Source organism: Drosophila sulfurigaster, chromosome 2R (genome assembly GCF_023558435.1).
Source record: "Drosophila sulfurigaster albostrigata strain 15112-1811.04 chromosome 2R, ASM2355843v2, whole genome shotgun sequence".
NCBI classification, from domain to species: domain Eukaryota; kingdom Metazoa; phylum Arthropoda; class Insecta; order Diptera; family Drosophilidae; genus Drosophila; species Drosophila sulfurigaster.
Window position 1 is genome coordinate 21,382,575 of NC_084882.1, and position 25,052 is coordinate 21,407,626.

General features: G+C 40.1%; 11 protein-coding genes across 12 annotated transcripts; 6 read left to right on the forward strand and 5 right to left on the reverse strand.

Annotated features, from left to right (window-relative positions):
- Nucleotides 1-57: 57 nt before the first annotated feature.
- LOC133837899 (uncharacterized) lies at nucleotides 58-1,158 on the reverse strand. Its single transcript, XM_062268813.1, has 3 exons — nucleotides 434-1,158; nucleotides 258-368; nucleotides 58-198 (listed from the first exon to the last, which is right to left on the reverse strand). Exons 1-3 carry the CDS (start codon nucleotides 1,156-1,158, stop codon nucleotides 63-65), a joined length of 972 nt encoding a protein of 323 aa, XP_062124797.1. The 3' UTR covers nucleotides 58-62.
- Nucleotides 1,159-1,332: 174 nt separating this feature from the next.
- On the forward strand, nucleotides 1,333-2,243 carry LOC133837900 (uncharacterized). The gene is made up of 3 exons (XM_062268814.1): nucleotides 1,333-1,463; nucleotides 1,532-1,932; nucleotides 1,990-2,243. Exons 1-3 carry the CDS (start codon nucleotides 1,368-1,370, stop codon nucleotides 2,153-2,155), a joined length of 663 nt encoding a protein of 220 aa, XP_062124798.1. The 5' UTR covers nucleotides 1,333-1,367; the 3' UTR covers nucleotides 2,156-2,243.
- A 64-nt stretch (nucleotides 2,244-2,307) lies between these two features.
- LOC133837902 (uncharacterized) lies at nucleotides 2,308-3,483 on the forward strand. The gene is made up of 2 exons (XM_062268815.1): nucleotides 2,308-2,905; nucleotides 2,979-3,483. Exons 1-2 carry the CDS (start codon nucleotides 2,421-2,423, stop codon nucleotides 3,133-3,135), a joined length of 642 nt encoding a protein of 213 aa, XP_062124799.1. The 5' UTR covers nucleotides 2,308-2,420; the 3' UTR covers nucleotides 3,136-3,483.
- Nucleotides 3,484-3,813: 330 nt separating this feature from the next.
- Nucleotides 3,814-4,791, reverse strand: LOC133838666 (uncharacterized). The gene is given in 3 exon segments (XM_062269834.1): nucleotides 3,814-3,984; nucleotides 4,052-4,074; nucleotides 4,076-4,791. Coding segments are annotated over 3 exon segments (690 nt in total). The 5' UTR covers nucleotides 4,586-4,791; the 3' UTR covers nucleotides 3,814-3,827.
- Nucleotides 4,792-5,387: 596 nt separating this feature from the next.
- Nucleotides 5,388-7,330, forward strand: LOC133836937 (uncharacterized). Its single transcript, XM_062267553.1, has 4 exons — nucleotides 5,388-5,747; nucleotides 5,809-6,047; nucleotides 6,108-6,221; nucleotides 6,279-7,330. Exons 1-4 carry the CDS (start codon nucleotides 5,553-5,555, stop codon nucleotides 6,418-6,420), a joined length of 690 nt encoding a protein of 229 aa, XP_062123537.1. The 5' UTR covers nucleotides 5,388-5,552; the 3' UTR covers nucleotides 6,421-7,330.
- On the reverse strand, nucleotides 6,418-7,506 carry LOC133836936 (uncharacterized). Its single transcript, XM_062267551.1, has one exon. It carries the CDS (start codon nucleotides 7,371-7,373, stop codon nucleotides 6,642-6,644), a length of 732 nt encoding a protein of 243 aa, XP_062123535.1. The 5' UTR covers nucleotides 7,374-7,506; the 3' UTR covers nucleotides 6,418-6,641.
- A 28-nt stretch (nucleotides 7,507-7,534) lies between these two features.
- On the reverse strand, nucleotides 7,535-8,598 carry LOC133836935 (uncharacterized). Its single transcript, XM_062267550.1, is given in 4 exon segments — nucleotides 7,535-7,691; nucleotides 7,749-7,865; nucleotides 7,929-8,383; nucleotides 8,385-8,598. Coding segments are annotated over 4 exon segments (864 nt in total). The 5' UTR covers nucleotides 8,547-8,598; the 3' UTR covers nucleotides 7,535-7,561.
- A 181-nt stretch (nucleotides 8,599-8,779) lies between these two features.
- Nucleotides 8,780-9,698, forward strand: LOC133836938 (uncharacterized). Its single transcript, XM_062267554.1, has one exon. It carries the CDS (start codon nucleotides 8,894-8,896, stop codon nucleotides 9,476-9,478), a length of 585 nt encoding a protein of 194 aa, XP_062123538.1. The 5' UTR covers nucleotides 8,780-8,893; the 3' UTR covers nucleotides 9,479-9,698.
- Nucleotides 9,699-12,129: 2,431 nt separating this feature from the next.
- Nucleotides 12,130-13,883, forward strand: LOC133837403 (tRNA modification GTPase GTPBP3, mitochondrial). Its single transcript, XM_062268150.1, has 2 exons — nucleotides 12,130-12,720; nucleotides 12,777-13,883. Exons 1-2 carry the CDS (start codon nucleotides 12,130-12,132, stop codon nucleotides 13,761-13,763), a joined length of 1,578 nt encoding a protein of 525 aa, XP_062124134.1. The 3' UTR covers nucleotides 13,764-13,883.
- A 348-nt stretch (nucleotides 13,884-14,231) lies between these two features.
- On the forward strand, nucleotides 14,232-23,043 carry LOC133839260 (C2 domain-containing protein 5). 2 transcript variants are annotated; one of them, XM_062270667.1, is made up of 11 exons: nucleotides 14,232-14,590; nucleotides 14,657-14,958; nucleotides 15,019-15,364; nucleotides 16,494-17,614; nucleotides 17,741-18,394; nucleotides 19,573-19,903; nucleotides 20,305-21,414; nucleotides 21,481-21,568; nucleotides 21,621-22,013; nucleotides 22,075-22,347; nucleotides 22,410-23,043. In XM_062270667.1, exons 1-11 carry the CDS (start codon nucleotides 14,427-14,429, stop codon nucleotides 22,470-22,472), a joined length of 4,845 nt encoding a protein of 1,614 aa, XP_062126651.1. In that variant the 5' UTR covers nucleotides 14,232-14,426; the 3' UTR covers nucleotides 22,473-23,043. The 2 variants fall into 2 exon arrangements, with proteins under 2 accessions (XP_062126651.1, XP_062126650.1); XM_062270666.1 differs by lacking the exon at nucleotides 16,494-17,614 and having other exon boundaries at nucleotides 14,238-14,590; nucleotides 18,072-18,394.
- On the reverse strand, nucleotides 22,518-24,789 carry LOC133839261 (golgin-84). Its single transcript, XM_062270669.1, has 2 exons — nucleotides 23,328-24,789; nucleotides 22,518-23,266 (listed from the first exon to the last, which is right to left on the reverse strand). The coding sequence occupies exons 1-2, from the start codon at nucleotides 24,688-24,690 to the stop codon at nucleotides 23,052-23,054; spliced, it is 1,578 nt and encodes a 525-aa protein (XP_062126653.1). The 5' UTR covers nucleotides 24,691-24,789; the 3' UTR covers nucleotides 22,518-23,051.
- Nucleotides 24,790-25,052: the final 263 nt, after the last annotated feature.

Here is a 25,052-nt window from a genome sequence, read left to right on the forward strand (position 1 = left end):
AAAACAAAAATTACGTGAAGAGTATATAGTAAAACCACGACTATTATTTTTATATTATTTATTTATTTCAATCTGCCATTTAATAACCAGATCAATAGGTTCATATTACATTTAGTTTTCAGTTCTTGGGCACATTGATCGGCATCCCTGCTCATGATACGAGTATAATCATCGTCCAGACCATCTAATCTGGGCATGCTATTTAAAAAATATAACGGTTTGTAAATTTTTATTACATTCTCATTTGATAAACTCACGTAAAAACTAAGCGCAGCATATCATGGAGCATGGAATAGCCAGGAGGCAATAGCAGGCGCTTGGAGTCACATATAGTACGCAATATACACGACTTAACATCAATACCAAAACTGCAAAATAAAATTACTCTGTCATACATATATTTAATATCTAATCGAAATCTTGATATACCTACAGAGAACTCAATCCACTGAAGTGATCGAACAACTGTCTGCGATCACGGTGTCCATGATAATATATAGAATCAGATGGAGAAGGTCTTTGAGGTCTGCTTGGTTTTCTTTTCCATTGATTCGACCAGTCTGCTGTCCATCTTGGAGCAGGTGTTGTCCATTTCGACCACTTGTTTTTATTAGCCCACTTCATATTGGCAGTTGTTGCCCATTTTTCACCATATTTTGCCCATTTCTGCCATTTATATGGATTGTTAGAGCCGTCCACATCAATCCGATGTGTCTTCAGTGACTGAACTTCTATTTCCTTTTTGGGCAATGACACCGCCTTGAAACGCCAATCTGTACCAGGTATATACACAAACGTTTCTGATGGTTTTGGTTTTGGAGTTGTGCTTGGCAAGAAACGCTTAGGATATAGATCATCTCTGCTACCGGGAATGGGAAAGTAGACTGCTTCTTCCAGAACGAAGTTGACACCACGCGGATATGTTGAAATTAATCCTTTGCTAAAGTTGCAGGTAAATTTTAGAAATGAACCTGGTGGAAAAATGATTGCACGTTTCTTTCTACTGAAGACTCTCTCATAGGCAGGCTGAGTCAGTTGAGTCTTTGGATATTGTTGAAATTCCCCTTGACTTAAGCTGAGCAACAGTAAAAGTACATAAATCCGAGCACGGAGCATGTCAATGCTTATCACGAAATGATGCGAAAGCCTCACATGCATTTGGGATAAGTAGAAGTACTTTATGTGAACAGAATAATTCAATATTTACTCTGTGCTTTTCGAGTTGATTGATGTCTTGATTTATTGACTGTACTCATGAAGGTCCATTAGCCTATATACCCAATTTCTGAAGTTATTGTTGGGCATTTGTGTTAACAGACCGATCAGTTGAAATATTATATTCAAGCCGTGTAGATCAGGCTTATAAAATGGACCCCAAAAAATTAACTTACCAAGTGCTTGTTGTGCTTATAAGCTGCAGTTCATCCAGCTCCTTACTATATCCGGCATCTTCTGATTTGGGCGTAAGCTGAAATTGATTTTGTTAAATTAATTAAACTAAATAATTATTAACATCGATTTGACTATTTAGTTGACCTACTCGGTTTCGGTACCCGTTGCCGAGTATTATCCGGAACGTCGAATACTAATCGATTGGTGTTTTGCAGTCAGCTACTCTTTGCCCTACAATCTAACCTCGTTCTATAGTATACCTATTTGGCCGGGATTCGCCAATTATAAAACTAAACGTGATGTTTTTCAAACTGACGAAACAGATGTCAGTTTCTATACCAAGTATGGTTACAATACACTCGCAGCAGCACATCCCAAAGATTTCTCTGCTGGTCAACTTTACGCTGCAATCGAAGATTCACTGACTTCCTATGGATTCCATGACACTTGCCTTTTACGCAGTGTCTGTGAACTGTCAAAGCATCCATTCGACGAACATAATCAGCATATGTTGAGTGATATAATGAACTTTCTTTTGAGGTAGGTCTCAAATACTAATAATCAAATGCATGTTGTTAAAAGGATTCTATTCGGCAGTCCATCACAGCATGAAGGATTTCTGGAGAGTGAGCATGTCTATAAGCAAGCCTATGAGCAAGCTGAACTTGATGGATTTCTGGGCAAAAATTGTGCGCAGCTCTATTCTCATTGTAAACATGATGTCTTGCGACTTATCACAAATGTTATATTACCCAATTCATAAAATGCAATTTATAAGACTCTCGTTTTTCAATTTCCCCAAAAATAAATCGCGCCTAGCCTTATAATGCTGATTGCTGATTTCTGAGTTGTTCTTGAAAAGTCTAAACGAATGAGTAAGCATCAGGTATGAGATGAATAGAAGAGACCCCGTGATGTAAACTGTAACATTCATGTGTTTCATTAGCAACTGATATTGTGATTTTAATTAACGCACTTCGTTGTCATCGCTTCGAGTTGTCTGACGTTCTAGTTGCTCTCACAACAAAATGTATCTTAAACGTGTGCAGTACATCGGGGCTCTGCAGGTATTGCTGCTTATAGTTGGGTGTCATGGGGAAATTCCACTGTTCTTTCCAGCATCATCAGTGCTGCAAGTAACCTCGTCGTTGTCGGTGCCAGTGGTAATACCCCAACGGAAACTATTCTGGGATTGGGGACTGCAGATGAACTACAATTTGCCCGCGCAGCCATCTAGCTTTTATGCGGCATCCATTTGGCCAGATGAGTTCGAGCGTCGCCACAAACGTCAATTGAGGAACGAAACACAGAAGTATATGCCTACTAACGGACTAACGAATATGCATCCCAATGACCTTACGGCGGGGGAGCTCTATGAGAGCATTGAAAATATGCTGACGCGGTATGGCATCGATGAGTCCTGTCTGTTGCAAAGTGTGTGCGAATTGGCCCGACATCCCTTCGATGATGGACACCAAAACATGCTAACAGCATTGTTGACCTTTACGTTAACGTAAGTGGCGTAGTATTCGTTTATTGCTTCTGAATGACTCGCACAAATACTCATCGTTCTTGTACATTTTCAGGCCATCTCTGCATGAGGCCTTTGCACCCAGTGAGACTGTGTATCGTGAAATCTATGAGGAGGCAGAGCAACAGGGATTTCTGGGCGCAAATTGCGCAAAACTGTATAGAGAGTGTCCAGTGGACATTCTGGGCGGCATCAGCAAACTAATCAGCTAAAATAAAGTGCTTAAAGACTTTCCAATTTGCAATTATATTAACTGTGGCGCATGGGCCACCAATCAATGCTTAAGTCCTTGACGCCTAATGAGCTTAGCTTCTGGTCATTGAAGACAATACAGTAAATAACTTGGTGCCAACTAATGTATGTGATTTTAGCTTAATGGCCAGCAAAAAATTTGCATGAATATTCTATTGGATTTCACTTCATGACATGCACATTGTTCATAAAGCACTCAAAGTATTGTAACAAGTAATTAATGGAAGAATTTTATTACTTCATGGCAAACCACTTAACAGATTAACATGGTGGGATTTCAAGCTAAGACAGAGACTAGCATTGCTTCCTAGAAAGCCATTTACTGTTTCCAAAGTTTATTTACAAATATCTGACCAATGGATTATATTATAATCTTAAGATTCAACTGAGTGTATGTTCGAGATAGATAAAGAAAATTTCATTATTAATATTCTATTTAGCATTTGAAACTAAAGAAGAAACAAATAAACAAATTTTATATATTAAAAAATGTTTGTTTTTTGCCTGAGTTACATATTTCAATAAATTTATTGTTTACTTTTAGTTGACGTTTTTTATTAAAACAACATTACTTGATGGATGCTGCTGCTTCTCAATGCCATAAAAACAAATAAATAAAAGAATTATAATATCTAGGTACGACACATTTATTTCATCTCACTATTTTACTGAATATAGTTAACACATCCAGTTCACACTTAGGATAGGCTTTTTGACAATCACCGCCCATAAAACCTATTTTCTCAGCGCGTTCATAACGATGTTGATACAACTTTTCGTTCGGCCCAAAGCCTTCGTGCTGCGAGGGTCTATAAAAGCAATACAACAATCATTATGTACTATATATTTTCATTAATTCAATAAAAATCTACTTACGTTAGCAAAAAGGTGATGATTTTTTACGATCAAGGTGAAGCTGTAGCTGTGATCGTCAGCTAAAGGATGCAGAGCTATTTCGCATACACTGCGTAATAGGCAGGATTTATGAAAGCCACTCTCCTCTAATCTGCGCTCCAAACCCGTGTACAACTCACCAGCAGTAAAATCATTAGGATGTATGCCATTTTCTGCCTCCATCAGCTCCTTGACTGTGCCAGTGAAGCCATCTGTGTGCCGCCTGCGACGCTCTAAAGCATTGGACCAAATGGTGGGATTATAGAATGAGGCGACGTCATATGGCATGTTATAGTTCATCTGAAACCCCAAATCCATGAAGACCTTTCGAGCATCAGGAATATCGATCGGCACTGACATCGAAGATGTAAGCTGCAATATCGTTGATGCTGGATACAGAAGAAATCCTGTTGTGCCCGTCGTCAGGATCACTATAACCACGATGATCACAGTGAATATCCCGTTGATAGAGTTGCTGTTGTGCTGCTGTGGCCGTCGCATTTCGATGTGAAGCATCTAAGAATTACGGTCTGTAGCACATGTTTAAACGCATTAATGTTCCGGGTTTCCATACTGTTGATTTGTTTATTTGGGTCTTTAATTAAGCAGAACTGTTAATGAGTGAAGCATTTGCCATGCGTGAGCAGCAATTAGAACAACGAAAACTGCAGAACTAGGGCAAACATTCTATATACGTACAGCTTGGGAAACAATTCTAAACAAAAAACAATAGAAAGTTGGAGTGCTCTAATATAATGACGTCCACGCGAAAGTAGTTATACCCTACACCACAAGAATTTAATTAATAACAATAATTACTTATTAATATAGATTAAACACATTTTTTCTAATAAGCATATATGACGCTATGCACTCTCTTCATTTAATGATCGCAGATATAAATATATATTACAAAAATATAAAATATAAAATTATGAAAATAGAAATATTTCCAATTACAAAGGTTTCCACAGTGCGTATACTTAATGTTTGCGGATATTGAATAGAAAAGTTTTAAGTCATTCATTACGTACAATAAATTAAACAGAAATGTAGTATAGTAAATAGTATAAAAGAGATAAAATATATAAAAATATGGCACTGTATCCTTTCAATTCCTTGATATTAAACATCAATAATTCAATTCATAAATATGTGGTCATGAACGAACATATTTGTCGGTGTGTCTTATCTTAAAATTAAAATAAGGTTCTTATAAATTAAAGTGTGATATATAATTATAATTAATAGGAATGAAGATCCAATATATTCATATTTTTATTTATTTATACATCAGCAACAACTTAACTTAACTTTTAACTTAACTCCCAGTTCTCTTAGGAATTGCACAACCCGGTCATTTGCTGTGTAGCTCAACTGTCAATTTCTTCAACAAATAACTGTTGCGTGGCCTTTTACCATTCTATTCAGAGCTTCACGATTGTCAGCTACACATTAGTTTACCAAGAGCACCAATGACAAGATGAACGAGAAAAATCAAGTCGTGCTACTGCTGGCAGTTGTCTTTGGCATCACCCTGATAGAAGCCAATACTAACAGCTTCGTACCCAATACTTTATCGACTGGCAGATCCGACAATGTAAGCCACGTACCGATCCTGCCAAAGCTAAATCGTGCCAAGCGTGTAGCTATTTACAATGGTCAAGGCGTTGTCAAGGTAAGTTATTAAATTACATATCGAAATAATAATTTAAAGTGTTTATCGATTTTTCATCTAGTTTGTCAGTGGCGTAGCGCATCCCGTCAAGCAGGCAGACAAAGATCAATCATTTTGGTTCTTCTACAATGTTCAAAATCAATGGATACCCACAACAATTCCCCTATATTGGTGGAGTTTTTGGAATACAACCGCCTTTGTGAGCACAGCCCGTGAGTTGCGCAAAGGTTTGCAGTCTACAATACATCACGATTCTACACGAACTTGGCTGTACGATGCCATCGAAACGGGAATGGAACAGTAAGTCAAATATAATTCTATAATTGTTCTCATCAAAATTACATAATGAATCTTCCGTAGTTTGCAGGGCAGTGAAAGTGGAACAACTTGCCTGCTGCGCAGTATATGCGAAATATCCCAACTGCCCTTCGATGATGTCAATATCTTTAGCGAGATTCTCAATGCAGTGCTGATGTAAGTACAAATTGTGCACTTTCAATAAATATAGAAATTAAAATCCAAGTACAACAGACCAACGATGGATAATGTGGCCGAAAAATACATAAATGCTAGAGACGCTGGTCGCGCTGGTGCCGACTGCATCAAAACTTACAACGAATGCAGCCCAAGGGTTTGGGACTTTTTAACGCACGTAACGAAAATATCTATCTGACAATCCAAAAATTAAAGAAAATATATTATGTAACAACTTTAAAAGAAATGGGGTCATGTTTGTTTTTTAAGAGGGTGTGTCATTGCCAAGCAAAATTAGGAAACCTCCGACACAGGCGGAAGCATTTTAACTTAATGATGCACAATATAGCGCGATCCCTTCCTGGGCTTGGCTGTGTCAGCAATACCATTGTTGGGCATCAACAATGCATCCACGATGGTCTAAACCTTCCTCATCTTCCTCATGGAGCGACGTCGCCACTCTGCCCAGGCCTCACAAACCATCGGTTTCTTCCAGCAAATGCATTCGCTCAATGGCAAAGCATTTGGCTTCATGCGAACACATTCAGAGAAGGCGGGATAAGGTGTCAACGGCTTGCTGCAGATCAGTGGTCTCTTTGTCTTCACACAGTCTGGCGGATTGCGCCCAGCTCTGTGGCAGCGTCTTTTGAAACGTGGACAATCCAACTTCTCCTTAACCGTGCAGTCAACTGGCTGTGGGCAGGCAGTTTTTGGCTTGTTACGTGTGCGACGTCTCAAAGGAGCAGCCTTGATATTCTCAAAACAACAAATCTTCTTTTTCTTGATCTGCATGGGCGGACAGGCGACCCAGGTCTGCCAATACTTTCGCTTGGCCTTGTCCGATTCCACATAGTAGATGTCGTCGAAGCGCGGATTAAATGGACAGTAGGGTGCATCCTCATCGCAGAATGGATTAAGCCAGATCGATGGCGGCTTTGTCATCTTAGCCTCGTTCACCTTGGGCTGGCGTACTAGCAAATTTTCTGGTCGTCCACATGGGAATTCAGAGAATTTACCCTGCTTGCACTTTTCTTTCTCAACATTGCCTTTCTTACATTTCTTTGACTTGAAACGTAGTGTAGTCGCGAGCTGAAGCTTATTCACTTGACCCAATATCGCAAAACGTCTTAAGACCGAGCTTAATCCAAGCATTTTTTATGATTTATAAAAATTTAAATAAAAACCAAAAAGAAGAGAAAACCCGAAATTTATAAACAACGAATTTTGAGAGTAAATTTTTTATTCCGAAAAGTTGAACCTCTTCTAAATCATTAAGTTCCCAACTGACGAAACATCTTACAGATTAGTTAAGACGTTGGCTTTGAATTGAAATTAAATGTTTACTTCGTTTTAGATGTTCGTGTGAGAAAGTCAAGCACCGAATATGGACAGCTAACTGCATAGGAACGAACACAATCCCTGCCATTCATGCGATGTTGATACTTGTCATCGGCTACATCATCGGGAACACTGTAAACATCAAATTTATTTTAAGTCCTATAGACAGATTATCTTTCTTTGTCTTACGTTAGCACAATGCGTAATAGATCATCCATAAGGAAACTAGTTTTGTGTTGCATATTAAACCTGGCTTGAAGCTCGCACATGGCCCGCTTTATGCAGGATCTAAAGTCCAGTTGAAAGCTGAAAGACATTAGCTTATTAATTATCAATTACATCAATAGATATGAATGTATTCCGGCTTACAAATTTCCCATTGCTTCCAGTTGGTCAAAGATTTCACGTCTTTCCCTGTAGCCACGATTAAGCTTCCAGCTGGGCACATCAGACCAAGAATCATATACCTCATTTTGAACATTAGATGAACGATGTCGCTGCCAAGGCTCCTCCGTCAATTTCCAAGGGCTCTTATAAAATAAATCCTTATGCACACTGGGCTTAACATATCTGACGTAGTTTCCGGCCCGGTAGGGGCCTTCATAGTGAATACTTTGCCTGCTAAACGGATAAATATTATTATCGCCATAGCGATGCCATTGGCCTTCCCAACGTCGATTTGGTTTCATTGCTGCTGGTTTTTTAGTTGTAGAACCTATTAGAATGTTAGGACGCCAACCTTCAATCGTATCGGGCAAAGGAACATACATATCAAACTCGAGACTGTATTGCAGTCCGCTTGGCCGACCACCCACAACAATTTTTTGTTAGTGCGGCTGTTAGTAAAACTGATGCTTTGTTCGGGAATATTAAAGCACGAACGCGACGCGATAATAAACTATCCTTATAACTCTCTATTTGATTGGATAAGGAAAGATCCACAAACATTAGAGCCAATAGAGGCAATACTATTATCTTAATCCCCATACTGACGTACTCAACGGACAAATCCAAACTGAAGGTCTTGCGGTGCTTCTAAAGAAATTAGTATCGACTGTCATGGATGCGCTAATTGGCCAACCTGGTGACCGATACAGACTCCAACAACATTACAACATCTGGATGTACGCACAAAATCGTAGTCAGTTATCGAATACAAAATCAAGTAAGCCGTTTGACATCTGAACGATACAAGTATCTGACTTTAACTCATTTACAAGCAGTTTTGTTAATTCTTTCGAGACAGACACACGTTTTGGCACTGAAAGAAATTGTATCATATAAGTAGCTCAATTTGGCAGCGTTAAACTGAAAATAGATAGATAAGTGTAAATATGGTTAAGGGTAACAATGGAACCAAAATGATGGTTAATCGCGTAATGGAGCTGCTAAATGCCAAGATCGCACGTGCCCAGACTAGACACGTTGCCAAGCGGATGCCTGTGGCAAGTCTGAATACTCCCTACATGGATATCAACGCAATGCAGCGTGAACGCCAGAAGTGCCAAGCATATGACGCCAGTAAACGACTCTCTATGTGGGAACAGAAGAAAGATCAAGAAAATGAGCTGCAGGTCGGAGCTCGACTCGATCAGTCACATTACAAAAACAGTGGACTTAAAAAGCGCAACTACGATTGCACATGGGTTGATTTTCCAGTAAGACAGCCAACCAAGCCTCAGCCGATTTTTATTCTCGATGAACACATTCCCGTCAGACGTAGGAATTGTGAAAACCGTCCGGAAACTGCAAAACCATGCGACGCTGAGGCTTCTGACTTCCTGAAGCAAATGTACAGTTCCGGCACTCAGAAGAATCGTAACCCACATCCCGATTGCTTAAATTCCAATCCGAAAGCTATACAAAAGAACTTCTGCGAAAAGAGACTCAGCCCAAGACAATCGCGTTTCTATAACTGATGCCTAAAATTTATAGTAGTTTTTAAGTAAACTTTACATTGCATTGCATTGGACAAAATTGGATATTCTTCTGTTCACCAGAATTTACCAGATTTTGCATTTCTGCGAATGTTCTTTTAAATTTTATTCGTATTTTGAATTTAGATCATAATTGAATATGTTAAAGTGCAAAGAAATTAATGCATAAAGAATATATATTAATGGAAAATAACTAATAAAATATTTGTATTTCACTATAAAATCTGCATTTCATTTTTAATTTTTTTTTAGTTTTTCGAAAACAAATTAAACGTATAAATCTAAAGACAGTCGATAAGACTTAAAGAAAGTTTGAGAGCTTCACCGATCTAAATATATATACAAAATTAACATACTAAAAATACATGTAAATTATACAATATAATACAAAATATTTCTGACTGCCTACCAAAGCAATTAAGACCTTACAGCTTATTTTAAATTTTTATTTTTATCTTTTGCCTGAAATAAGAAAAAAAAAAAATATAATATAAAGTAAATTTGATTGGAATATTTTGAATATTTATAATATAAGATATTAACTGCCAGTCGATGACTCATTAGAGTATTTCAAGCTGTATTCGCAACACCCAACACTATATTTGTATATATTAAGGTTCCAAAAAATATGAAATCAAGTATGCCGTAATTTATTTGACATCTGAACATAACAAATTATTGTGGCGACAGAATTTACTTTTAATAATTTTTTCAAGACAGACACACTTTTCGGAATCGTCGGCAAAGTTATAAAATACAATTTAGAAATTTCATTTAGAGGTGGCTTTTTTTCGATGTGATAGAGAAACAGATCAACAAGGAGAAACAGATCAACAAAAAAATGGTTAAAGTTAACAACGGAACCAAAATGATGGTTAATCGCGCCATTGAATTGCTGAATGCGAAGATTGCTCACGCCCAAACTCGACATATTGCCAAGCGGATGCCTATTGCACGTCTAAATCCTTGCAACTTGGATCACAATGTGATGAGACGTGAGCGCCAGAAGTGTGAGAAATATGATATAAGTAAACGACTCTCCATGTGGGAACAGAACAAGGCTGAAACTAATGAGACTCGGGATGCAGTTCGTCTCGATCAATCACACTACAAACACTGCGAAGTTAAAGATCGCAGTTATGATTGCACTTGGGTCGATTTCCCTCCAAGAGAACCATCCAAACCTCAACCTGTTCTTATTGTAGAGGAGCACATTCCTTACAATCGTCGGAAGAGTGGATTCCGGCCAGAAACAGCGAAGCCTTGGGATGCTGAATCTTCAGACTTTTTAAAGCAATGGGACGGCGAAAACGTAGAGATTAACCGAAACAGATATTCCAAATCTGTGAATTCCAATCCCTCGGCTATAGAAAAACACTTCTCTGAGGTCAAAATCGGCCGAAAACAATTGCATTATTGACTAATTATTGAAACTAGTGTCCCAAAAAATTGTACTTAAATTTGACTACATACGTATATGGATTAAGTGAAAAATCAGATCAAGTCCGCCTCAAGGATTAGATATATGATAAAAACATTCGGGTCAAAATAAGATTAAAATGCAACGAAATTGATATATATTGTTTTGAAAATACAATAAAGTTTCTATTTTTTAATGTACGTTTTTGATTTTGAAGGTATTTTTGTAGTATAAGATGAAATGATATAGGTATAAAAAGAACTCATTTAATTTTTTAATTTTAAATAAATAAATAAATAAAATGATAATTATAATAATTATAATAATATAATAATATAATTATAATTATAATAATAACATATAATTATATAATTTTGTGCTCTCGGAAAAGGTCAACGCAAATCGAAAACAACGAATAGCAAGCGTAAATTTAATCTAAGGATCTTTGTTATTGCAGGTTTGGTTGCCATTTGAATTATATTAAATAAAATTATTGAACTAAATATATGAAGTGAAATTTATTAACCCAAGTTAAAAGAAATAAATTCATTGTGTATTTATATTATATAACAAATTTGAAATAAAAAATTTTTGAATTAGTAACTACAGCTTTGCTTTAATTGCCAAAATGGGATTTCACGGAAATCGTTGCTAAATCACAATGAGTTTTTTATTTCAAAATTAACTGCTTTCCCTTTTGGCATTGTCAAATCTATGTCGGCATAATGTTCAACATCCCGAAATGCATGACAATGTTCAACCTTCCGAAATGCATGATTTTTAATTGTGTACGAACTTTGGCCTCCCGCAAGCATGGTCCATTTCGTAAAGTGCCTCACTTGCCAATTAAGGGTCCAAGGGATTTTGATTACTGGAAACGTTTGAAACGCAAAGGACTCGGGAAAAAAGAGCATCTCAAGGAAAATACATACCGAACAAACGAATTGAGAAAACGTCGGCCACGGAAAGCGAAAAAGAAGTGTGAGGAACCCCCTATTAAAGATCAAGAAGAAGACAAGAACCCAAAAAAATGTTAAACTAAAACAAAAAATATTGTTAAAATAAAGAATTTACCAAATATTGCGGCATATACATGGATTTTAGAAATTTGTTTGAATTGGCGCCTTTATCTCAGTGCAAAGTAAAACTATCGATATTATAGGAATCAACACTGCGACAAGCAGATGTTGCGCGTATTTTTACTCGAGTACTTATGCACCGATTGGTGCAGAAGAGTATCGTTTGCGAAAATCATCTGGATTTTGTTTTTCTTTGTGCGTGCGCGCGTTCAATTCGCCACTTTGTGATGGCGTTGTTGAGAAAAGCATCATTTAGCTATGGTAGCATATTTCGACGCTTTGCGACCTCCAGTGGTTGTACCATCTACAGTCTCAGTTCTGGCCATGTTAAGTGCGGCGTATCCGTGATTCGTGTGTCAGGGCCACAAACAAAACAAGCGCTGCGTGCGATTGTGAACAACACTGAATATGAACCAAAGCAGCGTCAAGCATATCTTAAATCCTTTTTTCATCCAGCCACCAAAGATGTTATAGACAAAGGACTCTTGCTTTGGTTTCCGGGTCCGGCGTCATTCACGGGAGAGGATGCTTGTGAGTTTCAAGTGCACGGCTCGTTGGCTGTTATTGCTGCCATGTTGGATGCACTTGGTCAAGTTCCAGGACTGAGGCCAGCGCAGCCTGGAGAGTTCACAAAACGTGCCTTCTTTGGTGGGAAACTTGATCTTACAGAAGTCGAAGGATTAGCTGATTTAATACATGCTGAAACAGAAGCACAACGCAAGCAAGTGAGATTGAATTATTATCATTTTTAAATGCGTCTCTACCATGACAACTCCTGCAGGCTCTTTTACAAAGTACTGGTGCCTTGGCTCGACTCTACGACAACTGGCGCAAGCGTCTCATACGCTGTTGCGCCCATCTCGAGGCCTATATTGACTTTGCCGAGGAAGAGCAGATCGAAGGAGGCGTCATCTTGCAGCTAACTAAAGAACTGAATGCCATTATGCGTGATATACGCTTGCATCTCAACGATCAGCGACAGGGAGAATTGTTGCGAGACGGCGTACGCACTGTTATCATAGGTGCGCCGAATGTAGGCAAAAGCAGTCTTCTAAATCTGCTCTGCCAACGTTCAGTGTCCATTGTCACCGCACAAGCGGGGACAACACGTGACATCATCGAGACTACGCACAACTTTGGAGGCTATCCTGTGGTTTTTGCGGACACGGCAGGACTGCGCAAGCAAACTACAGACGCCATCGAAGTGGAGGGCATGGCAAGAGCTAAGCAGTGCTTAGCGCAGTCCGATCTGATACTCTTGCTTACCGATGCTCGACGCTTGCGTGAGGTGAACAGTAACGAAGCCTTGCCCACGCACATCGAGAGCTATTTGCAGGAACTGGACATACCCCAGGAACTGTGCGACGGCAAGCGACTGCAATTGGTGGCCAATAAAACAGATACGCTGACAGAGGAGGAATGTCAGAGTCTCAGTAAATTGGAGAATGTACTAACACTTTCGTGTCACAAACAGGATAATTTGCCACAGTTCCTGGGCTCGTTGGAGCAGTTGCTGCAGCAGCTGTGTGGCACACCACAAGCAGAACATCCACGCATCACGCACATGCGTTACAGACAACAATTGGAACGTTGCATTGAGCACATTGAGATATTTCTAAGAGATTACAAACCCGATGTCTACCCTGACATGGCCATAGCCGCGCAGCAGCTGCGTAAATCGATTCGCTGTATTGAACGCATCACTGGACATGTCAGTTGCGAAGATATACTCGACGTAGTGTTCAAAGATTTTTGTATTGGCAAATGATATGTATTCTAGTTTCTAAGTGTACATTTTTGCAATATTATATTGAACATATAGACTGCTGAATAAACATGGAGCACGATTTTAAGCTCTGCTCTTTTTAGTTTAGTTTCATTATTAGAACACATCTAATTATTTTCATTAGCAAGTGCAGTGCAACCAACGAATTTCAAATTTCGATAATTAAAAGGTTTGATTGAAGGTGATTATTATTGTTATCGACATTAAGAAATTAATTCTATATCAGCTAAAAATTGTTTTAAATTCTAGTCATTAGAAGAGAGTTTTAATAATAGTTTCAAATATCAATTAAATTATTTTGTTACTGTCTATTTTTTCATCAATTCTTGTCATGACAAAACTTTTCAAAAATTGCGCCAATTGCAAACGATTACTGAATTCTAATCTGTGTAACCAAGCCACCAAATGTGTACAAGATATATTTTGGTATATTTTTCCACGTGAAATAGAATATTTTGGAAATCAATCTGCGGTCACGTTGTAGCGCTCTCTAAGAAAAATGAAAAACATTACTTAAAAAATTGCAAAATAACGTGGAGCAGGCAAACTTGGCAGCTAATTGGAAGACAAGGTGTTAACACGGTTGGGGTGTAGGTTCCGCGGAGGTGGTTTGTTGGTGTGTGCGTTGTTAAAGTAAGCGACAAAATGCCAGGCAAGGTGGGCGTCAAAATAAAGGCTGCGCGCAATCTGCCAGTGATGGACAAAAGCAGTGAGACAACCGACGCATTTGTGGAGATCAAGTTGGCCAACAAAGAGCACAAAACGGAGGTATTCAAGAAAAGTCTCAATCCAACGTGGAACACTGATTGGTATTTATACACATGCATACAAAAGATTTGATCATATACAATTTGTATACATAACTTTGTTATCAGGTTTCGCTTTGAGGTCGATGACGCTGAATTACAGGATGAGCCGTTGCAAATACGTCTGATGGACTATGATACATACTCGGCCAATGATGCCATAGGCAAGGTCAACATCAGCTTGAATCCTCTGTGCCTGGAGAGCTCTAGTCAGGCGGCCCACGGTAAGGGCACCGTGCTCTCCGGTTGGATTCCAGTATTCGATACCATGCACGGTATACGCGGTGAAATCAATGTCATTGTCAAGGTGGATCTCTTCTCCGATGTCAACAAATTCCGACAGAGCTCGTGTGGCATACCATTCTTTCACTGTACGTACTTTTATGCAGTTTGCTAGCTGTTCAGCACCTTATTATATATTCTGCGTTTAGCTCAATGTGTGCCATTTGGTTATCGAGCACAAGTCATCCATGGATTTGTCGAGGAGTTGGTGGTCAACGATGATCCCGAGTACCAGTGGATTGACAAAATACGCACACCACGCGCCTCCAATGAGGCTCGTCAGGTTGTCTTCCTCAAGCTTTCTGGTCAAGTGCAGCGCAAAATGGGTCTTAAGGCCATCAATATGGGCGCCAATGCAGTCATCGGTTACACACAGTGTTTTGATCTGGAAGGCGATGTTGGTGTTGTGGCCAGAGGCGTCGGCACAGCGGTTACACTAATAAAGGACACGACCAGCAGTCAGCCAAACAGCGCAGATGTTGCACTAATCGAAGAGTGAGTATTGTAAAAACACAATATGGATCTCGTCATGGATATCTTGAATGGTTAGGACAATTAGGAAGTTATCTTTTATAGTTCAAGACGTTTAGTCAATAGATTGAGGATGTTATTTTAAAAAATACAGTTTATAAAAGAAACTAATGAGTTTAGAAAGTTAAAGAAATATTTTCGTAGCTCTCAACAATTAAATTGATAATATTTCTGTAGATATATAGTTCGCAAGCTTAAATCGGAGCTTGTGCAAATTTATTTTATTTTCAAGATAAATTAAATAATATTAGAAATTCAATACACGATAAAAGTATGTAAATAAGATGTTCGAGATTAGTGGACAAACAATCTGCATTATACATTATTTAAAGGAACAAGAAAATATTGAAATTTATTGATCAGAAAGGAATTGAGCTGTAAATATTTTAATTCTTGGCCGAATAAAATGTAAAGGGTTTATTACAGTAAGAACAGTAAGGACCATATTTGTTTTACTTTCGAAAAACAGCTTTAAGAAATTTTCAAGATATGTTTCACATGTGCCATCACAGCTTGTAGTTTTTCTGAAATATTTAAATGGACAAAGGGCAAATCTCAATCAATGTTAGGTTGTATTAATTAATTATAATATATATTAATAGGTATATAGTTTATTTAGGTGCAAGATACTTTCAAAAAAATGCTAAAGCCTAAAAGTAATTGTGTAACATGCCACCTTTCTTAATTAAAATAGTGAATCATACATATCCATGATGAGGACATAAAACTAAGGGAGTTTAAGATTTATTATTTGTAGGAATAGATTCTTGAAGTTCTTGACACTTTGCCAACATGTTCTAAAGCGTTCTATTCTTTTCTCTTGAATGTTCTCCTTCAAATCGTTAAACGCGTATTCACGCATTCAAAACGCAACGATCGTTTAACTCTCTCATCTCTGTACAAAAACCAAACAAAAATTGACAAACTACCATATATATATATACATATATGCTCCTCCTTGTCGTACTTTCGTTATTGTATTGCACGCCTCAAAAAAAAAATCAAATATCTGTTGTTGTTTTGTGTCGTACTATTTGTAATACATATGATGATCCAAAATTAAACTCAACTCACACAACACCTCCAATATTAGAGTGCAGAAGTATTTAGACTTTCTCAATTGCACCGGGGACAGTAGTGTCAGTTTACCGTTGTCTGGTCGCTCACCCCAGTATCGTCTCAATATCTATAAACAGCCAACGGCGAGTGTTAGTCCCAGCTCAGCGGCAGCAGCAGCAGCGGCGGCGGCAACAATGTTCTATTTGGAAAGCGGCAGCAGTGACACAGAGGATGCAGATGTCATGCAGAATCTCTTGCGACAGGAGGATGAGCGTGGCGAGAGAACACGAGAGAAGAAACTGCGCCATCGTATGCGTCGCTTAACTTCCTCCTCGAGGAATGTTTTCAGCGAGAAATATGCAACACTTTTGCGTCGCATTGAACCCAAAATCCCAGAAAATGCCACGCAATCGTTGAGCAATATTTTCGGTGGCAGCGCATCGAGTAGCAAGCGACGACGTCGCTCCCGCTACTCGTTGAGTAAACGTGCTTCGCCAGCCATTGTGCGTTCCATAAGTGATGCCACTGGGGCTGGACCCAACATGTGTCAGCTGGCGGTGCCCCAGTATCAGGAGAACACACGTTCTGCACCGGATTTGGACGTTGATGTCTTTCAACGTAAGTCCAATTATTCAACCGACTCCAGCGAGTCGCTCTCAATAATTGAAACGCTTGCCACAGACCTTGATCGTGTAGCGACAGCAGCCGACACAACAACCACATCAAGTGACAGCGATGAGCATGATGATGATGATGATGATGACAAGTTGCAGGACAATTGGATTAAGCCGGGCGAGACACGCAGCTGTGAGAATAGTCAATTGGACTTGACACCCAAACGGCATACACTGCTCGAGGATCTAAAGGGATTCTCACGCCGTGTGCAGAAGTTGATGCATTTGTCACCAGCTGCCCATCAACCCAGTCAGACGCTGGCCAAGCGTTCGCTGTTGTTTGCCGCAGCTGCACTTCAGCCGACCATGGAGCGCAAATCGTATTATTGCTCACAGCCAGAGTTGCCCACAATTAGTGCCGATGATGCTTGTTGGCCGGGTGGCAATATTAATTTGAATGCGTCCGCTTCCATGCTGCAGCTGAATCACTTGCCCAGCTATGAGTCCAGTTTGCGTTTACAACGCAGTGCATCGTTAAGTCGTTTCGCCAGCGTTAGTTGTCTAGATGATGCAGCACCCATAGCGTCCATAGCATCAGCACCAGCACCGCCTCAAAAACAACCACCACAATTACCAGAACCAAATTCAGAACTAGAACAAGAACAAGACATTGAAGAAATTGAAATCGAACTCGAATTAGAAACTGAACAAATCCAAAACAAAAATGCACCCGTCTTGTGCATTTGTCCCTCAACCCCAACGCCAACAGAATCCGATATCAGCTCCCAGACACAGCGTGCCTTTGATTTTTATGATCCTCCCGTTTTCAAGCTAGACCATGTTGTAAATATCTCTAATAGTACTAACCATAGTAATAACAATAATAAATCATCATTGCTTGCTCCATGCTATTCTGTTTCGCCATCTGCCATTCAAAATCCACCACGACAACGACCACTTCAACGACAACAACAACAACCAACCAAATGCTCAACTAGGTCCAGCAATGATCTGCAGCAACAGCAAATGCAGCAGCAGCAACAACAGTCGCCAGCTGCCCAGGCCCAAGGTGGCGTCCTCATACCCACAACGATTGCCACCCTTGAGAATAATGCGAATGTTAAAAAATTTGCATCGCCAGTGGGCAGCAATCGGTTGAAGCTCACGCCGAGTCCATCGAAAAGCGGAATATCGGGTGGCGCCAATGCGGACAGTGCATCCACATCGACTACATCGACGGCCACCACAATGGTGCCGGCCAAGGAGCTGGGCGAGATCTGTCGTCGCTCCTCCGACTCGGATTTGAGTGTGACGCCAAAAGGTATGTATGCTAGTTGCCCCCACTTTTCACTGTGTCTAGTCATTTATACTAAGCGTAGTCTAAGTAAGCTAAGCCTAAGCTATTACTACTACTATGATCATTATTTTCCGCGGCTTCTCGTTGTTTGAGCGTATGTGTGTGTGTGTTACTACTCACAATAAAGTCTCATCCCGTTAACGTTCTCTCTTTGCGCCTGCTGCTCAACCAATCGCCATCAGGCATAGCCCAAACATTACTACATCGTAAGCGTAAGTAGTAGCTGTCTCTCTCTCAATCTCAATCTCTCGATGTATTTGTGTATCAGACTCTCCCTCTCTCTGTGTGAGAATGTGTGTGTTTATAGGGGGTGATGAGGGTGGGTGGTTTGGGTGATTGCCGCCTCGTTTAAGTGTTGTGAAATGCCTTACACTCTCTTGCTCTCTCTATCTCTCCTGTTTCTCTTTAGCCTAACCTGATCTCCATTCCAATATAAACAAAAACATCGACATAACGCTCTATATGTCTATTTACCCGATTAGCTTGTAAGTTCTAAAAATAAATATTTATTTATATATTCATGCTTGTCGCGATGTCTATTGCTATACTATATATTAGATCATTACGACAAAAAACACTTGAAATTTGAATTATATCATATCAGCTCATCTTCAATGCGCATATCTAAGTAGTTAAATTTGAAAGAACAGCTATGTTTGCAGCCTTTTAAGATCATTCTGTGCTTATCATAATATCATATCTACTGTAAGGATTTGACTGAAGAACACAATACTCTATCGCCATCCAAAGATTAACTGAATAATTAATCTTGAAAACTTTCAGGAACTAATCTGATTTCTATAATTTGCTTAAAATTGTTATTTTCAAATATTCAATGGCCTGTTTCCATTTCAAAATTGTTCATCGTGGATATTGAAGTTTTAAACGTATATTAATAGTTTAATAATAAATTAATGAATTTCGATAATAAATTAAATTTTTACGAATGGAAACACGCCTCCTAATCGTATACAGTTTTATGGGAACTACAGTATAATGTCGTTTACAAACACATCTCTATCCTATCGGTGTATCCGCCTACATAAGCCTAAGACTTTGACGTTGTATATCTGTCAATCCATCTTGGTAGATCTCAATATTGACCTACAAATAAATCATCTAGCTGATTTTTCCATTCATAGGCAACTCGATTTGTGTGGCCAGCGAACGTTTGGCGGCAGCCACGGCAATGATGCGCCTAACGACACCCACTGTGGGCAATAAGGCAACCGATAGTCTGGACATGCTGGAATATCCATTCTTAACCATGACCAAATATCCAACTGGGTTTATACTGCATCTGGGTGCTACTGTGGCTGCCCGTTCAGTCAAACTTCTGGAGCGAGTGCCAAATCCCGATGAGCCCGAGGTGCGCGATAGCTGGTGGACCGAACTGCGTATGGAAATTCGTTCGCATGCAAGATCATTGGGCTGTAATGTGGTGCTGGGGTACGCCGAGTCCACAACCATATCGTAAGTATTGTATTTCATAGATGTATATTTAGTTTCGTGTGGTTATAAGAACAGACTAATAAAATTAATTACATCAAACTATTTCTTATTTGACGATCTATTAATATTGTTGTTACGATAATAATCATTTTGGATACATTTTGGATAAAAAACATATACTCAAAAGTAATGATTTTTATTTTTTTCATTCATAATTATTGTTATTTGTCAATCTATAGATTTTTTTACTTTTTTATATAAAATTTACTAAATGTTACTTGAAATTTAAAATTTTTGTTGATAAAAAAAAAAAAACTAAAAATCATTGCCATTATTATTTTATTTAGAACAAAATAGTCATTACAGCTTCTTTATATGCCAAGTGTAAACCATTTCTAAGCGTTTGCTATTCTCTTTTGTAGTGATGATGTTTGCGTCTTGTCTGCTACGGGCACCGCAGCTGTTATCAACATGGTCTTTAATCGTTCAGTGTCGCAAACTGACATCTTTGCCATATCGAAACAAAGCAATACTGTGGCTGCCATGTCAAATTCGCTGGAGGAACGTGAACCAAACGGCAGCATAGGTGATGCGGCCACCTCTGGCAAAGACAACGGCTCCCTGGGCACATCGAATGGTTCGGCTGGCAAACGCTACGGCTTGCCGCCTCCGAATGCGCCACGCAATACTTGTGCCGTGTGTCATGTGCCCTATAATCTAAATTCGGTGCCATTCAATGTGAAGATGAAGAAGTGTGCTATCTGCCGAAAGGGTCGAGTGCCTGACGTGCTCTTGGCCACACTGGAAGTGCCGGAATATGTGCAAGTCAGCGGACGCGGTTGTTTTATGCAAGCACAGGTGGTGCGTGCTAAAAGGGATTTGCGTGCCGAACTCAATGCCAAAGAAATATCCGATGGGCTTCCGTTCTTGGAGTACGAGCTGCATCGTGTGCTCATAAATAAGCTGAAGGCAAAGGGCATGAATGCCATATTTGGATTGCGCACCCAGGTGGCAATTGGTGAACGCATGATAGCATTAATAGCCACAGGCACAGCGCTGTTTTTAAGTGCATTGCCTGTGCCACAGGTGCCCAAAATTGTGGCCGGCAATTCGTGGACAGACAAGCAAAAACTCAATGAGCTGCAGAAGAAACTGCAGGAGACATTCGAGCGCAATCAGGAAATATATCAGTTGAAGAGCATGGATCCCGATTTGGCCAGCTCGAGTGGTGCTGCGGGCGATAAGCAATCAGATACGGATGACTCAGATGATGAAGAAATGAATGAAATTGATTTGAATTGCGGCAATAAAGAGTTGTGTGTGCTAGAGGTGGATGATATTGAGGATTTGGAGATTATATCGCTGCTGATGGAGCCATATCCGCCTGAGGGCTTCCATGTGGTCAACACACAACAAGTGCCGGGCATGCTCGACTTGGATGCGGTGAAGAATCTACAGATGTTCACGCAAGTCTGGCGTGCACGGCTTGAAGTTGGACAAAATGTAAATGGTTTTCCCAAGCACTTTCAGCGGTAAGTTAAAAGAAATTTATAAAGATTTTAATAATTGAAGTAACATATTTCCTCTTCTCCCGAAAGGCTGCTGCAAACTATTTATTTCAAGCTGCGCACCATGATACCTTGTGCCATTTGCGATCTGCGCTTCCGACTGGATTTGCCCGAATCCGTAAGTAATTCAAGTGAATTAAAAACCTTTAGATACCTTAATGCTTTTGCAGGACCAAATCCAATTGCTGGTCACTGGCATGGCGATGGGATTGAGTGATGCCAATAAAGTGAAATACCGCCGTCGTGGAGCGCCCGCTGTGCAGCCAAATGGCTTCAACGATGCAGCAATGCAGGCGCAAGCACAACCTGCATCCGCTGTACACGCAGCACAGTCGCAGCCCGAGTTGAATGGCAAACGAATGCTCCAGGAGGAGGACTACATATTCCCGCTGGACGAGGATCAAGTTGTAGATACTCCAACGCCCACAAGTACAGCAATACCGCCCTTTGGCATGAGCTCATTTAAGCAACGTAAGACATCGCCATCTCGTCTGGGAAATCTGACGACAGCTTTGCCATCCGCCAAGTCGCTCAACATAGCGCCAGTGACGCGCACTCGCTATGTAAGTAAATTGAGAATGGAATTGTGATTGCAATTCGCTAATTTGTTTTTACTTCCACCAGTTTCCGCTGCGAGATCGTTATGGTGTCGACCTAACGCCACTTAGCTTTATACCCGGCGGTCGCATCGAAAAATATTTGGGAAATCTAAACTTTTTCTTCATCAGAGAGAGCACTTCCATACGCGAGAATGGTGGCATTAGTGGATTTGTGCATGGCTTCATCACTGAGCTGTTGGCTGTGGTGCGTGCCCACATTGCTTCGCTGGGTGGTAATGCCATGGTCTCTTTCTACATAACCGAACTGATATTGTTCGATAATCAGCATAAAAATCAAGTAATGTATTGAAATTTAAATATTTGAAGGGTCATCTTCAACTTTTTTTACTCTCTTTGCAGGGTCAGTGTCTGATTAGCATCGGTGGCGATGCGGTTTATGTGAGCTATTATGCCGATGACTGATATACACGTCTGTGGGGTATATAGCGCTTATTTTACGCCAATCGCCCTAAAAGTCTCTACTACTGAAATCAACTTCCTCTCTTACTTGTTCGCTCTCTCCCCCCCTCTATCAACATGATGACCTTTAATGACAAATGTGCTAGGCACAACCTAAACTTAAAAAAACTACTTGTTATGTTGTACTTAAACAAAAGGCACAGTAACGAAAACAACAACTGAAATAGGGGCAGTAACTTGTACTTACAACTGTAGTGACTTATAGTTGAAATCGATATGCAATATTCGAACTGTGACGTTCTCCAACAAAATGTAGCGTGAATTTTTAGGTCTTGTTATTTGTTTGCTTAATATTTAGATTTTAGCTACGATTTGCGATTTGTACATAGTTGAAGTGTTTATTGAATTTACTATTTCCTCCCTTCAGATTACAAATAAATAATAATTGTTACCCCCTGTCAATGAGCTAATAACACATTACAATTTTGCCACAAATAACTTATGTAAAATATAATACATAATACATACATACTTAACACATGTTGAAAATATATGTACAATTGCTCAATTGGAATTCGATTTTTAGTTGGGCGTCGTTGAGAGCAGCACAAACATGACCCACAGATGCAGCAATGCCACATAGAGAATCATGCCAATACGCATCATGGGATAACGACGTAGAAACGCACCCACCCTTATGCCCACAGAGTCGGCATGACGCAGAGCACGCTTAAAACGACGGGCGACACGATTGTCGAAGGGACTTGGATGCATGAGCAGGGGAAACTGTGCCTTGACTATGGAGAAAGAACGTTAATAGAATTACATTTGAATGATCTCAAATCTCTCAATGTCTACCATCATCTGTGCTGTTCGAGAGCAGCGTGCTGCGTGAACTGCCGCTGCTCCGTTGATGCCCCATCTCAATGGCATGCATGTTCTGCTGAATCTGTTGCTGCATATTCTCGTGCTGCAGACGCAGTGCATTGCGTTCAGATGTGACGCGCTCCAGCAACCCTTGACGCTCGACCAGCGATTGTGTGAGTGCCTTAAGACGATTTTCGTAGTCAGTTTTAGCATTGGAAACATCGGACTCGCTGAGTTGCTGGCGCTGCTGTTGCAATTGCTGCTCCTTCTCCTGCAATCGCGTGGCTGCCGAAGCCATTTGATTGCTCATCTGTTGGCGCAGCGACGATAACTCCTGGGTGAGCATTCGTTGCTCAGACTCGATGGCAACGTTGTGCTCCCGGGCTGTGCGCAACTCTTTGGCTAGAGTTTGTTCACGTTGACGGGCGACACCAATGTCCACCTCATGTTGCCGCTCTTGGGCGATGTAGCCATCGAGCTGAAGACGCAGTGTCTGCTGCTCTTCGTTGGCATGCTGCAACTCCTGTTTTAGGGCGTCATATTCGATTTGCAGAAAGCGCGATTCGCTGTCCTTATTGGTCAACTCGGTGCCATCGCACTCTTTTGTGGGATTTGCCTTCAGCTCGGCGATTAGCGCATCCTTGGCCTGCAGTGCTCGCTGTGCTTTGGTGCGATACTCTTGCAACTCGGTGCGCTGTTGATCCGTTTCCTTGATCTGCATTTGTAGCTTCTGCGCTGTGCTCACGTACTCCTGCTGAAGCTTGGCCAGATTGGATTCCAATTCCGAGATGGAGTGCACATAAGCCATGTGTGCTGATTGCGCCTCGTTCAAGTCATGCACAGCTTTATCGCGCTCTTCTGACAACGTTTGTGTCAGGTGCTCCAGTTCCTGTGCGCGTTGCTTTAAACCCAAGTTCTCGCTGTCGCGATTGAGCTCCTCCAGACGCAGGCGCAACTCATCACGCTCTCCTGTGATTTCACTGAGTGCAATTTTAAATGCCGCCAACTCGTTTGTATCCATGTTGCTTCCAACGTCGCTGCCAATAGAAAAACTTGCTGAAGTAGGTAATTTTTGCCGCAGCTCTGTGGTCACTACATGAGCACCCTCGCTCTTGGCACTAGATCCACTGTTGCCCACCATGGACAAGGTCATGGGAGTGCTGCTGTGGCTGCTGCTAGGACGCTTAGCGGGAGATATTGCTGTTTTCAAGGATTGTGTGCTGCTGGTTAAACTTTTCTTCATTGCATCCAAATTGGGCGCAGCATCAGTGTGCAAAGCGGTAGCAGCATTTTGATCGATTTTATTCAATATATTCTCTGCCTTATCTGCCAATCCTGTTATCCATGACGACATTGTATAAACAGAAAAACAAATGGGAAAACAATTCTAATACGTGGAAAATGGTTTGTTTATGTCAGAACTAGTTCTGTTAAGTTTCCATTAGCAGTGTTTTGCAAAACTAAAATTATCGATAATTTTCGATTTTCTTCATGTTTAATAGTCATAAACACCCTGTGAACGGTAATGGTATATTATTTGATATATTCATGCTTGCTTGGGATGTGTGTTTCTAATATAATATAACTATTTTTTAGTTCAAATACAAATTCTATGTTAAAGGAACAAAGTTTTTTAATCTTCTTGAAGAATAAACAGATCATAAGCTGTTTTTATGTCAGTTAACTAATCTTCAATTTAGTACATTTTGTGTCGTA

Coding starts and splice junctions, on each gene's coding strand:
- LOC133837902 (XM_062268815.1), top strand. CDS start 2,421: ATGTATCTTAAACGTGTGCAGTACATCGGGGCTCTGCAGGTATTGCTG. Junction 2,906..2,978: donor TTGTTGACCTTTACGTTAAC/GTAAGTGGCGTA, acceptor GTACATTTTCAG/GCCATCTCTGCATGAGGCCT.
- LOC133836936 (XM_062267551.1), bottom strand. CDS start 7,373: ATGCTTGGATTAAGCTCGGTCTTAAGACGTTTTGCGATATTGGGTCAA.
- LOC133837900 (XM_062268814.1), top strand. CDS start 1,368: ATGGACCCCAAAAAATTAACTTACCAAGTGCTTGTTGTGCTTATAAGC. Junction 1,464..1,531: donor CGGCATCTTCTGATTTGGGC/GTAAGCTGAAAT, acceptor TTGACTATTTAG/TTGACCTACTCGGTTTCGGT. Junction 1,933..1,989: donor ATAATGAACTTTCTTTTGAG/GTAGGTCTCAAA, acceptor TCTATTCGGCAG/TCCATCACAGCATGAAGGAT.
- LOC133837899 (XM_062268813.1), bottom strand. CDS start 1,158: ATGCATGTGAGGCTTTCGCATCATTTCGTGATAAGCATTGACATGCTC. Junction 369..433: donor TTCAGTGGATTGAGTTCTCT/GTAGGTATATCA, acceptor TTTATTTTGCAG/TTTTGGTATTGATGTTAAGT. Junction 199..257: donor ATGCTGCGCTTAGTTTTTAC/GTGAGTTTATCA, acceptor TTTTTTAAATAG/CATGCCCAGATTAGATGGTC.
- LOC133836937 (XM_062267553.1), top strand. CDS start 5,553: ATGAACGAGAAAAATCAAGTCGTGCTACTGCTGGCAGTTGTCTTTGGC. Junction 5,748..5,808: donor ATGGTCAAGGCGTTGTCAAG/GTAAGTTATTAA, acceptor TTTTTCATCTAG/TTTGTCAGTGGCGTAGCGCA. Junction 6,048..6,107: donor ATCGAAACGGGAATGGAACA/GTAAGTCAAATA, acceptor AATCTTCCGTAG/TTTGCAGGGCAGTGAAAGTG.
- LOC133837403 (XM_062268150.1), top strand. CDS start 12,130: ATGCACCGATTGGTGCAGAAGAGTATCGTTTGCGAAAATCATCTGGAT. Junction 12,721..12,776: donor CAGAAGCACAACGCAAGCAA/GTGAGATTGAAT, acceptor CAACTCCTGCAG/GCTCTTTTACAAAGTACTGG.
- LOC133836938 (XM_062267554.1), top strand. CDS start 8,894: ATGGTTAAGGGTAACAATGGAACCAAAATGATGGTTAATCGCGTAATG.
- LOC133839260 (XM_062270667.1), top strand. CDS start 14,427: ATGCCAGGCAAGGTGGGCGTCAAAATAAAGGCTGCGCGCAATCTGCCA. Junction 18,395..19,572: donor TTTGAGTGTGACGCCAAAAG/GTATGTATGCTA, acceptor TTCCATTCATAG/GCAACTCGATTTGTGTGGCC. Junction 21,415..21,480: donor TTTCCCAAGCACTTTCAGCG/GTAAGTTAAAAG, acceptor TTCTCCCGAAAG/GCTGCTGCAAACTATTTATT.
- LOC133839261 (XM_062270669.1), bottom strand. CDS start 24,690: ATGTCGTCATGGATAACAGGATTGGCAGATAAGGCAGAGAATATATTG. Junction 23,267..23,327: donor CTCGAACAGCACAGATGATG/GTAGACATTGAG, acceptor CTTTCTCCATAG/TCAAGGCACAGTTTCCCCTG.